The sequence below is a fragment of the Chrysochloris asiatica genome, unplaced genomic scaffold (assembly GCF_000296735.1).
Source record: "Chrysochloris asiatica unplaced genomic scaffold, ChrAsi1.0 scaffold00075, whole genome shotgun sequence".
Classification (NCBI taxonomy): Eukaryota; Metazoa; Chordata; class Mammalia; order Afrosoricida; family Chrysochloridae; genus Chrysochloris; species Chrysochloris asiatica.
Window position 1 is genome coordinate 12,162,614 of NW_006408593.1, and position 13,403 is coordinate 12,176,016.

The 13,403-nt window shown below is 40.4% G+C and overlaps 1 protein-coding gene across 1 annotated transcript in view; it reads left to right on the forward strand.

Moving 5' to 3' along the window:
• The window catches only part of CREB3L1 (cAMP responsive element binding protein 3-like 1), a 51,736-nt gene extending 47,390 nt beyond the window's left edge, over positions 1-4,346 (forward strand). Inside the window, exons 11-12 of the mRNA XM_006865047.1 lie at positions 3,162-3,429; positions 3,605-4,346. Coding sequence (XP_006865109.1) covers positions 3,162-3,429; positions 3,605-3,641 — 305 coding nt within the window. The 3' untranslated portion in view covers positions 3,642-4,346. The remainder of the gene's footprint in view (positions 1-3,161; positions 3,430-3,604) is intronic.
• The last annotated feature ends 9,057 nt before the right edge of the window (positions 4,347-13,403 follow it).

A 13,403-nucleotide genomic window follows, 5' to 3' on the forward strand; every position in this document is an offset into this window, starting at 1 on the left:
CATTTTGGGTAGCCAATGTCCAAGTTGCCCATCCCTGTCTACTCTTTGTGTGGAGGGGTGGGAATAATTCTTGCAGCAGGGATTTGTTTCCTCTTTTGAGCTACTGCATTTATAGGGGTAGGTCAAGTTTATCAAATTGTATCAGATGACGCTTTTTCCTCTTCTTTCTTCTTCGAGCCATTGTCTTTTTGCCTGTATGGTTTCTGCTGAAAAACCAGTTTTTAGTCTTTTTCATTTTCCTTTGTAGGTAACTTTTTGTTATTTTTTAGCTGCTCTCAGAATTGTTTTCTTGTCTTTGGTTTTTAAAAGTTTTTAAAATATACCTTGATGATTTTCTTTAAGGGGTTTTATCCTGTTTGGAGTTCATTTAACTTCTTGAATGGCTATCTGCTCATCTTTCATAATGTTAGGGAAGTTTTCTTCCAATGATTCTTGGACAATATTATCTATGGATTTTTTTGTCTCTTCCTGTTCTGGAATCACACATAAGTTATTCCTTTACTTTTCTTCAGAGTTTTACTTTTTTTTTTTTCTGATTATTCCTCAAACAGATGAATAGTGAGAGATTTGTCTTCAAGCTCAATAATTTGGCCTTCCATTGATTCAATTCTACTTCTTTGTCCTTTCAGTGTCCTATCTATTTATGAACTCTTAAAATTAAACTTCTGGCTTTCTAATTGCTGTTTTTGTATGGCTTCCAATTTTTCACTGATTTTGTCAGCTTGTTCTTGTAATGTTTTCCTGAATTCTTCTAAAGTTGTTCTGTGTTCTTCTTGCTCTCCTCCATCTTTCTCTCAATTCTTTTGAAGGTACCTAAATATCATTATTTAAAATTCTTCATCAAATAGTTCTGATAACCATTTCTGGTATTATATTTTCTGACTCTGTATTTGGTCACTTGTTTGCACTTTGTCTTATTTCTTCTGCATGTAAGCTGAAATTGTCTGCTGTCTCTGTGACATTGTGGTGTAATTGTATTTCTGTTTAATTGATGATTCTGTGCTGTGTTCTCAGACACTCGCCACCTATCTCCTGATGGATGTGGCAGAAACTGGAGGTGTGAGCACAGTTCTCTGTTCGTTGTTTGTGTCATATAGTTCGGGGTGGGTTCATATGCCTCCAGCAGCAGGGGTGACACATGCAGAGTTGAGGTTGCGCAGGTGGGGGTGCCACTGGCTGCTGGGTTGGCAAGGGCCAGGACTGGACCCACCCCCAACAACCTGAAGGGCATAAGAATAAGAGAGCACTACAATCCCCTTCCCACCAACCTTCAGCTGCATCTTGTTCCTGAAGACCACTGTATCAATAGCTGCTCATAAAGGCTTAAGATGACTGCGCCCACCCATATTTCTTCTTTCTGGCTATTGAGTTTCCTCTTCCAGTCAGCACTCAATCTACTTCTCTGTCCTATCCTGTGAGGCTCAGAGTTCCAGGATCACTATCTGTATCTGTTTCACTTAGTCTCTTATGGCATTGCTGCAGAGGGTCTGCTCAGTGCATTTGTCTATTCTGGCATCTTCTAAAGGCTGAGTCTCTGGTCTTCATCAGTAAACGCTTCAAGTCCTCTTCACTTTCAGCAAGCAAGGTTTTGTCTTCTGCATCGCGTCGGTTGTTAATGAATCTTCCTCCAATCTTGATGCCATGTTCTTCTTTATGTAGTTCAGCTTCGTGGATTATTTGCTCAATCATGCAAATTTAATAAATATGGAGAAAGGATACAGCCCTGGCACACCTCTTTCCTGACTTTAACCCATGTTATGTTCAAACAACTGCCTTTGAGTATATGTACAGGTTCCATATGAGCACAAGTAAGCATTCGGGAATTCCCATTCTTCCCAATGCTATAAGTAATTTGCTATGATCGACACAGTCAAATACTTTTGCATAGTCAATAAAGCACATGTAAACTTCTCTCTGCTATTCTCTGTTTTCAGTAAAAATTCATCTGATATCAGCAATGATATTCTTATTTCACATCTTCATCTGAATCTGGCTTAAATTTCTAGCAATTCCCAATCAATGTACTGCTACAACCATTTATTAATTATCTTTAGCAAATTTTACTTGTCTGTGATATTATGATATTGTTTGGTGATTTCTGCATTCTGTTGGACCATCTGTGGAATGGGCACACATTTGGAACGCTTTCAGTCAGTTGGCCAGGTAGCTGTCTTCCTGATTTCTTGACATAACTAGTGAACACTTTATGCGTTGTATCTGTTTGTTAAAACATCTCAGTTGGTATTCTGTCAATTCCTGGAGCCTTGTTTTTCTTCAGTGCCTTCACTGTTCCTCTTCAATTTATCATTCCCAGAGTTGTAAACCAGATGATCGTCCAGTTCCAAATGGCCAGTACCAGTTCATTTCAGCTGATTAATGTCTAGGATATTGATCTTCAAGTTTTCCATTTAATTTTTGACAACTTGTAATTTTTCTAGATTCCACATTCTGATTACTGATGGCTATTTGTAGCAATTTCTTCTCATTTTGGGTCATGCCACATCAACAAATGAAAGTCTTAAAAGCTTTACTCCATCCGTGTTACTAAGGTTGGCTCTACTTTGAGGCACTATCTTCTCCAGTCATATTTGAGCACCTTCCAGCCCAAGGGGCTTATCTTCTGCCAACATATCAAAAAATGTTCTGCTGATATTCATAAGGTTTTCACGGGCCAATCTTTTTAAAAGTAGATTGTCAGATCCTTCTTCCCAGTCTACGTTAGTCGAAAAGTTCCACTGAAACTTGTCCATCTTGCTGGAATTTTCCATGCCAGTGACATAGCTTCCAGCATCACAGCAACACACAAACCACCACAGTGCTACAAATGGGGTCATGGACTCTCTGCTTAGGATGAGCTAACTTCTTCTAAGTGCTCACTAAAAACAGTTTTTATCTCTTCTCCAATGTTATTTCATTTAATCCTCACACCTATAAGAGGTAGGTCCTGGTTTCTCTGTTTTACAGATGAGCATACTGAAGCTCAGAAAGATTAAAGCTAAATATGTGACTTACCTGAGGTCACATAAGGAGGAGGGAATGTTAGAACTGGGATCCAAATTCCAGAGCCTGAGCCCTTAATTACTAGGCCAGGAATGGGGCCAGGACAGGGAGGATGGGAGCCCCTTGGTGCCAGCGACTCACCTTTCATTCCCTCCCCCCAGTGCCTTCCCGGAGTCTCCTGTTCTATGATGAGGGAGCAGGCTCATGGGAGGATGGCCACAGAGCCCTGCTGCCCATGGAGCCCCCAGATGGCTGGGAAATCAAACCTGGGGGGCCAGCAGAGCAGCGGCCCCAGGACCATCTGCAACATGACCTTCTGGACAGCACCCATGAGACCACCAAGTACCTGAGTGAGGCCTGGCCGGAGGATGTTGGTGGGAACAGTACCAGCCCTGACTTCTCCCATCCCAAAGAGTGGTTCCACGAAAGGTGGGTGGGTGGCCCCTGCTCCAGCTGGGGTCATGGGCTCTACCTGCCCTCTCCCCACCCCTGGCCCCCCATATCACCTACACCCTCCCATGTCCAGACCCTTTTGTAGGGGGCTAAGAGGGTTCTCACTGGGGTCATCCCTTCTTCTACTTTACCTGGTTTATTTTCTCTCCAGGGACCTGGGCCCCAACACTACCATTAAACTCTCCTAGTCCATGCCAAGACCCAAGATGCTAGATGGACCTCCTGGCACCCAGAAGAGGGCCTGTCTTGCTCACCAACCCGGATCCGGCTTGTACCTCTGCCCCCTGGAGTATCCCATCCCAGAAGAAAGTGTTCCATTTCTCTCCAGGCCTTCCGTGCCCCATTACCTGGCTGGGGCCTCTCCCATCACCCCAACATTTGGACTCTTCCCTTGGAACAGCCACTCCTTTAATACCTATCCCTCCTCAACAACTGTCCACAGATGAACCACTCACTGGGTACCCTCCTTCTTCCTCCAAATGACCAATACAACCACTGCCTCCCTGCCCCCATCACACACACCAACATGCACATAACATACACACACACACACACACACACACCCTCACCCCACTTCCCACTGTACAGAGACCAAGAACAGAAATTGTTTGTAAATAATGAACCTTATTTTTTATTATTGCCAATTCCCTAAGATAATGTATTTTACAAATCTCCCTCCGACCCTCTCCCTACCCTTGTTTTATATTTTATGAAGTTAGTGCGGGCTTTGCTGATCCCTGGCCCAGGAAAGAGGGTCCTTTCCCCTCTCTGGCCTCCCCCTGCTGCTGCCCAAGCCGCTGGGCCTTTTTAATTGCCAAGCTGCTCTACCCATCAGCTCAGCACATGCTTTAAGAAAGCAAAATTAAAAAAAAAAAAAAAAGATTCAGCATCAATCCGTGACTCTGTGCCTTTCTTAATGGGGTGTGGGGGATGGGTTCCGAGAGGAGGGGATGGGAAGGGCAAATGTAGTTGATAGTCTAAGAGGTTTATGAAAAGGTGTTTCTATTAGGTTTCCTTCATCTGGCTAGGCACAGATTTCAAACTAGACAAAAAATCCTGGGGCAATCCATCCACTCCAAGTCTCTACCAAGTACCTCCCATGATTGAGTACAAAAGCAGACAATTCTATCAGGGCTGGGACTACATATTAAGCACCTACTGTGAGCCAGGAACTGTGCTAGTCACCCCACACACAGGTTCAGTTTGACTCTCCTAAAACGTACAAACTTAGTCCTTGTATCCTTTGCTTCAACTGAATCAAAGGCACAATAGGAAGAGCTGGGTTCAAGACCTGGAACTGCCACTTGTGTGAGCAGCAGAATTCTAATACAGCCTCCAAGATTCCTGCCTTCTGGTGTACATATGTGGTGCAAAGAGTTTGCACCAACTTCTAACCTAAAGCAGTCCTGGTATGGTGCTGTGGGTTAATGCACTGGACTGAGAAGTCAGTTTGAACTGCAAGATTGGTGATTCAGGCTCACCAGTTGCTCCTTGGAAACCCTATACAGGGTTGCTATAGGTCGGAACCAACTCAACAGCACTTAACAACTAACCTAAAGGAGTCCTGGTGTGGCACTGTGGAATAATGCACTGGACTGCGAGGTCAGTTTGAACCAGAAGATTGGAGGTTCAAATTCACCAGTCATTCTGGAAACCCTATACAGGGTCACTATGAGTTGGAATTGACTTGATGGCACTCAAGAACAAACCAACCTAAAGGACTCCAGGTGTGGAGCTATAGGATTAACCCTGGACTGCAAACTGCAAGGTCCACAGTTCAAGCTGCTCCTTGGAAACCCTATACAGGCTCACTATGAGTCAGAACTGACTGGACAGCACTTAAAAACAAGAAAAAACTAGCCTAAAGGTATCATTGTATATATATATAAAATAACAAGAACCTTTACAAGGAGAAAAAAAACAGAAACTTATAGTTGGAATAAAGTAACTTATGTTTGGGTAATACTGGAAGAGGTTCCCAATGCTCCAAAGTTCAAAAAGGAGAGAGAGATTCTTATACGTGAGGGCTGGGGATCACATATGAGTCACAAGTAAATCTTTCATAATATCACAGACTTTCTGTACAAGCAATATAAACAATTTTGTTGTTATTGTTAGATGCCATCGAGTCAGTACCGACTCATAGTGACCTTATGCACAACAGAACAAAATACTGGCCAATCCTAGGCCAACCTCACTACTGTTGCCATGCTTGAGTCCATCGATGCTGCCTACCACTTGGCCAATCCATCTCATTGGGTGTCTTCATCTTTTTCTCTGATCCTCCACCTTACCAAACATGATATCCTTCTCCAGCGACTGATCCCTCCTGACAATATATCCGAAGTATGAGAGATGAAATTTGGCCATCTTGGCCTCTAAGGAGTACTCTGGCTGCACTTCCTCCAAAATGGATCTATTGGTTCTTTTGGCAGCCCATGGCACTTTCAATATTCTCCTCCAACACCATAACTCAAAAGCATCAATTCTTCTCCAGTCTTCCTTATTCACTGTTCAACTTTCGCATGCATATGAGGTTATTGAAAATACCGTGGCTTGGGTCAGGGGCACCTTAGTCTTCAAGCTGACATCTTTGCTCTTCAACACTTTAAAAAGGTCTTGTGCAGCAGATTTGCCTAATGCAATACGTCGTCTGATTTCTTGACTTCCATGAGTGTTGATAGTTGTTCCAAGAAGAATGAAGTCCTTGACAACTACAATCTTTCCTCTGTTGATAAGAATGTTGTTTATTGGTCTGGATTTTTGTTTTCTTTACATTGTGATGCAATCCATACAGAAGGCTGTCCTCTTTGATCTTCATCAGTAAATGTTTTAAGTCCTCTTCACTTTCAGCAAGCAAGGTTATAGTATCTGCATAGCGCAGATTGTTAATGAGTCTTCCTCCAATCCTGATGCCACATTTTTCTTTATATAATCCAGCTCTTTGGAGTATTTGCTCTGCATACAGGTTGAATAAGTATGGTAAAAGAATACAACCTTGTCGCACAACTTTCTTAATTTTAAACCATTCAGTGTTCCCATGTTCTGTTCGAACAATTGCCTCTTGGTCCAGGTACAGATTCATTCATTTCTGAAATAGTCTTAAAACCTTTTTACAAGTATACTACTAATAAAACATTTTGTATCATAGACTTAAGCATAAACATATGCTTATTCATTCAGAGGGGTAATGTACATGTTCTGATTTAGATTAATATCTGTTATTTAATCATGCCAGATGCCTTCGTTTTAAAATCCTCTTTCATGTTCCCTCCTTCTGATCATGAATCTCCATAGAGAGTCCTTGATCACAATTATTATAGGAGTGCTTTCTTCTGTATGGGTGTACTGTATGGTTGTTTTCCTTCTGCACTTGTTATATTATAGACATACACCTTGCTTCACCATACCATAACTCGGACACTCTGCTGTATAATTTGGGGCAAATGCAGAACAAGGTCACATTTTGAGCAATAACTTAGCAGTTTTAAAAGACTAACCCAAGGTGTGAAACTAGGGTCTTTTACAAACTTGGTTTCTTCAAGAAACGTAATTTTCTGCATTGCTAGGGAAACAGTATAGTCCTAGGGTGGTGCTGTAACATAAGCACTGAACTGTTAACTACAAGGTTGGTGGTTCAAACCCACTAACTGCTCCTCGGAAACCCAAGACAGGGTCACTATGAATCAAAACCAACTTGATGACACTTAACTACAAAAACAGAAAGGATAGTTTGGTTACAAAGTTAGGGAAACAACTTATTAAAGCATCAAGAGAAAGAATATAAGAATAGTTAAAAAACATTGAACAAAATCCATAAAATTATAATTAAATAAAGTAAAACTTTTAGGCAAATGACAAATTTGCAATGTCCATGGTTAACATATAATGATTGTGATTTTTAGAAGTGAAAGGGCTAGTGGGTCTTTCACTTTTAAATTTTCATTGGTTAATTACGTTACCAATGTAAAGCCAAGTGAAGTCCATGTAAAATAAAATTGTTAGATTAAAATATTAAATTAAAATAGATTAAAATTCATAAAATATTTCTAAACACAATGACTAACCTTATTTTCAAAGAACTTCACATCTAATACAATACAATACAGTACTAAATAGCTAGAATATACCAAGAACATACCTCTAGAAAGTCTTTAAATAGTAATAAAAATTCGATGAGTAAGTGATATGAATTTTTTAGTAAAACTATTGACTTTGATGTTATATTTAAAGAAATCAAAGCTGTAATTAAATTAGTAATTGAAACAATAAAATGACACAATATTATGCACTTTTTTATTAATATCAAGCAAAGATTATCAGCATATAACTTCTCATTTAAAAAAAATTTGACTCCTTTTTTGATTTGACAATATGGTTCATATAATTCATAATGTAGCAAATAAACATTGTTAGCATGCTTTTTCTTATAAAATAGTAACAAATCTTTTGTGGCTTTCCACAGATTTCAAAACTAATAGGTGTTTCATCATACTCAGGAATTTACTCTGTAAAAACCCTTGTTTTCAGGGCAGATTGCACAAGAAAAAAATTAACTCTTCAACCTAGTAACCAAGAGAAATTTTTGCTACATAAAGTTAAAGCTTTTATATTTTTTCATGAATTATCCCCATTAAGCCTTCAGCTGCAGTAAATAAGAATCTGATCACCTCAAACAAAAATCTTTAACGAACTTTCCAAATTTCTATATTTGTTATATGTTTCTCAGACCGTAAGCTTTCAATAAATTAGCACACTCATTTCTTACTTTTTTTTTTTTTGTTTTTTTTTGTTGTTTTTTTTTTTTTAGCATCTCTCAAGTTTCCTCTAACCTTGTAAAACTTACTATTCCTTCATATTCTGGTGTAATCAGTCATTCTCTTTTAAGACCAAACTTCTTTCTTTTTCTCATTTAAGAAAAAATTTCATCTTTTCTTAACTTTCTCATTTTTGTTCTATGTTTTTCTCTTTATTGGAACAATCAGTCTGTTTACTTTTAGAACAAACTTATTTCATATATTTAATTTATCTTAAATTATTTAAAAAGATAAACTGCTTTAAAGTTGACATATTATAAAGTATAAAAGCTTTATTAAAATAAATTTATTTTCATTAGTTACTGCGAATATTAAGACTATTCAATTTATGCAGGTGCTTATTTATTATTAAACTAATCAGAGTAAGTTCTTTGAAGAAATGTTATAATCTAATTTAATAATACAATCCAGGGGTTGAAAATTATTGCATTTTCATAACCTTGCCTTTTGCATGCTTTATAGGATCTTTTAGAGAAACAATTTAGAACAATTTGTCTTTTTTTTAAGGCTTTGTTATACCGTTAAAATTCAAAATTCATTTTCAAATAGATTGATTCATATAAAAATTTCTTAGAGTAGCTTTTTTAAAAACTGAGATTTTTAGACCGCTTTCTAAAAAAAACAACACACAAGCCATCAAATCATGACCTTCAACTTGATACAAAAACAGAAGCTTAGACACATGAGTCAGGAGGGTTGGAGGGTTACACATGAGTCACAAGTAAATCTTTCTTAATGTCACAGAATTTCTGTGCAAGCAATTTCTCTGAGTCACAATCTTTTATAAACATTTTTTTGGGGGGAATGTTTTCATCATTCACTTCCAGAATATTCTTATCACTTGTTTAGTTATAAACTATAACTTTATCTACAAGTATTCTTTCCGATAGCAAAACATTTGTGCATAGTCTTAAATAAGATCTAGACCTCAAGGTTGGTTTGAACTGCAAGGTCAGCAGTTCAGACTCACCAACTGCTCCTTGGAAACCCTACACAGGGTCGCTATGAGTCAGAAGCAACTTGATTGCTCTAAAACAACAACGAGTTGGAAATGACTGGATGGCATTTACCAATAACAAATAAGCATAAATACACACTTGTTCACTTAAGGAGAGAGGTGTACATGTTCTGATTTAGACTTGTGTCGGTTACTTCGTTATGCCAGGTGCCCACATTTTAAGGTGCTCTTTCCCAGAAGTTAGTGGTTCACATCCAGCAGTGGGGCCATGGAAAAGTGGGGCCTGTCTGGTGGTCTGCTCTTATCAAAATGGCAGCAAAGTCTTGTGGAGCAGTTAAGCTTTGTAGCACACGGGGTTTCCATGAGTCAGAATTGACTCAGTAACAATGGGCTTTGCTTCTTGGGCCTTTTTGTGCACATGTTCTGTACAATCCCCTCCCCTTGAGTCTGGACCTGTGACTATGATGTAATATCACTCTTAGGATTGTTGTTGTTGTTGTTGTTGTTAAGTACTCTCCCTCTTCAGGAAGGGCCCAGCCCCACTTTTCATTGCCATCACCTAATCACCCAATATCACGGAGTCTTGGTGTGGCGCTGAAGGTTAATACACTGGACTGCAAGGTCAGTTTGAACTGCAAGGTTGATGGCTCCTTGTGGTTAGCAGTCCAGTGCTTATCCTATTTCTGTTAAGTGCTATCAAGTTGATTCCGACTCATAGCAACCCAGTATAAGCTTTCTGAGGCTTTAAATCTTTTGGGGAGCAGAAAGCCTCATTTTTCTCCCATGGAGTAGCTAGTGGGCTTGAACCATGAACCTTGTGGTTCATAGGCTAGAGCTTATTGTATAGCACCACTACGCTCCCAGCACTTATCCTACAGTGCCACATATTAGGTTACCTGGCTCCAGGTGAGAGTGCAGTCCAGCAATACCTGACCCTTTTTGCCCTGTTGATAAACCAAGATAAAGAAACCAGCGGAGACAGCCCTGTGTTTGAAACTGCCGTGTGGTGATTTGTTATGCAGCACAGGAAACTAAAGGAGTCCCTGGATGGCTCACACAGTAACTGCTCAACTACAAGCCTAAAAGTTGGCAATTCAAACCCACCCAAACACATCTCAGAAGATGGGCGTAGTCGTCTGTTTCCTTGAAAACTCTGTGGAACACCGTTCTACTCTGCACACTTGGGGTCACTATTAGTCACCAATGAACAATACAGCCTCTGCTTTGTTGTTGTTAAGTACCATCGAATCGGGTCCAACCCATAGTGACCCTGTACAGGGTTTCTGAGGGTGTAAATCTTTACGGGAGTAGAAAGCCTCACCTTTCTCCCGCGGAGCGGCTGGTAGTTTCGAACCGCTGACCTTAAGGTTCGCAGCCCGATTCGTAACCACTATGCTACCAGAGCTCTGCTTATCCGTTGGTAAAGTGGAGACAGTAACTCTATACTGCCGGAAGCTGCTGTGGGTGGGCACAGTGCAGAATTTAGTTATTGTTGTTAAGTGCCATGGACTCGGTTGCGACTCACAGCGACCCAGTATAGGTTTGCCGAGGAACACCTGGTGGGTTTGAACCACCCATCTTGCAGTTATTAGTCCAATTCTTATCCTACAGTGCCACACCAGGACTCCGCTGCACTTAATGAGTTCCAAAAAATAACTAGCTAAGCATTTAGAAGCACTATCAACACTATCATTAACATCCCATGCAAATAAAATGATGCTAAAGATAGTACCAAAATGTCTGCAACCATACATTGACAGAGAAGTGCCAGAGGTTCAAGCCAAGTTCTGAAGAGGACATGGAATGAGGGAGATCATTGCTGACATCAGATGGATCTTGGCTAAAAGCAAAGAACACCAGAGAGATGTTTACCTGTGCTTTACTGACTATGCAAAGGCTTTCAATTGCGTGGATCATGACAAGCTATGGACAGCATTGCAGAGAAAGAGTATTCCTGAAAACTTAATTGTGTTCATGAGGAACCTGTACATAGACCAGGAGGCAGTTGTTTGAACAGAATAAGGGAACACCAAATGGTTTAAAATTAGGAAAGGTGTGTGACAGGGTTGTATCCTTTAACCATACTTATTCAATTTGTATTCTGAGCAAATTACCTGAGAAGTTGGATTATATGAAGAAAGATGTGGCATCAGAATTGGAGAAAGACTCATGAACAACCTGCGATATGTAGATGATACAACCTTGCTTGCTGAAGGCGAAGAGGGCTTAAAATGCTTACTGATGAAGATTAAAGACCACAGTCTTCAGTATGTGTTGCACCTCAATGTAAAAAGAACAAAAATCCTCACTCCTGGACCAATAAACAACATCCATATAAACGGAGGAAAGAATGAAGTTGTCAAAGACTTCATTTTGCTTGGATCAACCATCAACACTCATGGAAGCGGCAATCAAGAAATCAAATGACTTATTGCATTGGGCAAATCCGCTGCATGAGACCTCTTTAAAGTGTTGAAGAGCAAAGATGTCAGTTTGAGGACTAAGGTGCATCTGACTCAAGCCATGGTATTTTCAACAGCGTCATACATATGTGAAAATTGAACTGATGCCTTTGAGTTATGGTGTTAGAGGAGAATATTAAAAGTACCACAGACTGCCAAAAGAACAAGCCAATCTGTGCTGGAAGAAGTACGCCAAAAAGCTCCCTCAAAGCCAGGATGGGCAGACGTCATCTCTCATACCTTGGATATATTATCAGGAGAGACCAATTCCTGGAGAAGGAAATCATGTTTGGTAAAATGGAGGGTCAGAGAAAAAAAGGAAGACCACCCTCCCAAGTGAGATGGATTGGCACAGTGGCAGCAGCAATGGGCTCTAATGTAGCAATGATTGTGAGGCTGGTGTGGGACCAGGCAGTGTTTCGTTCTGTTGTACATAGAGTGGCTATGGGTCAGTACCAACTCAATTGTACCTAACAACAACATTAACACAGGGTGCTAAGAGTTCCACAAGAGTTTCTATCATAGCACAAAACCCAACCCAAACCTAGTGTCCTACCATTGAGTCCAGTTAACTCACAGTGACCCTATAAGACAGGATGGTGGTTGGGTGCCACTGGTTGGTTTGACTTCATAATTACCCTGTAGTTTCTGAGGCTGTAAAGCTTTTACCCACAGAGTGACTGGTAGATTTGAACTACTAACCTTGTGGTTAGCAGCCTAGCTAACAATTTACTACGCTACCAAGGTTCCTTATAGAACAGGACAGAACTACCCTATACAGGCTTTCCAAGGCTACAAATCTTTTACGGATGCAAACTGCCATGACTTTCTCCCACAGACCATCTGGTGCATTCGAACCACTGACCTTTCAGTTAGCAGCTGAGCACTTAACCACTGTGCCACCAGGGTTTCTTTATAGTTATACAAAGGAGGTCTATTAGGACGTCTATGACAAATGACCACAAACTGGTGGCTTTAAATCACAGAAACTTACTCTCTTGCAGTTTTAGAGACAAGTCTGAGATCAAGCTGTTGGCAGAACCATGCTCTCTTAGAAGGTTCTAGGAGAGAGTCTGTTCTGTGTCTTTCTCTTAGCTTCTGGCGTTGCCAGTAATCCTTGGCATTCCTTAGCTTGCAGATGAATCACTCCAATTTCTGCCTCCCTCAAAGAGCCACAAAGAGCAAGATCAGGACTAGGGTGAGGCAACAGAGCACGAAAAATACAAAATTTAAGGAGGGTCTTGTAGGACTTTATGGCAGCTTCCTTAAGTTTTGTACTCTAGACACTTTGATTGACTCACCCAGGTCCTGTCCCTGATGAAAACCATGACCCTTTCAGGGATTCAAAAAGAGACCACTATCCTGAAGGTAATAGTGAGCCACAGAGGATTTTTCAACCAGGAAATAGCAGCACTACCTAAGGCTGCAGCTACTCAGGTAGAGAGGATGAGACATTTCAGAAAGAATTAGAAGGACTGATCAACAAACCTTGACATCAAATTGACTGTAGGGTGCAAAAGAGAGAGATTGCACAATTTAGGATGATCTTTAGGCATCTGACTTGGAGACTTGAGGCCTGGGTAGATAATGAGACACTTCACCAAGACCAGGAATTCAGGAAGAAGAGTAGATTTGGGAAGAAAAATAAGAATTCATTTTAACACATGAATATGAATGGAACTACGTCTCCCTCCTCCCACCACCTCAGAAACA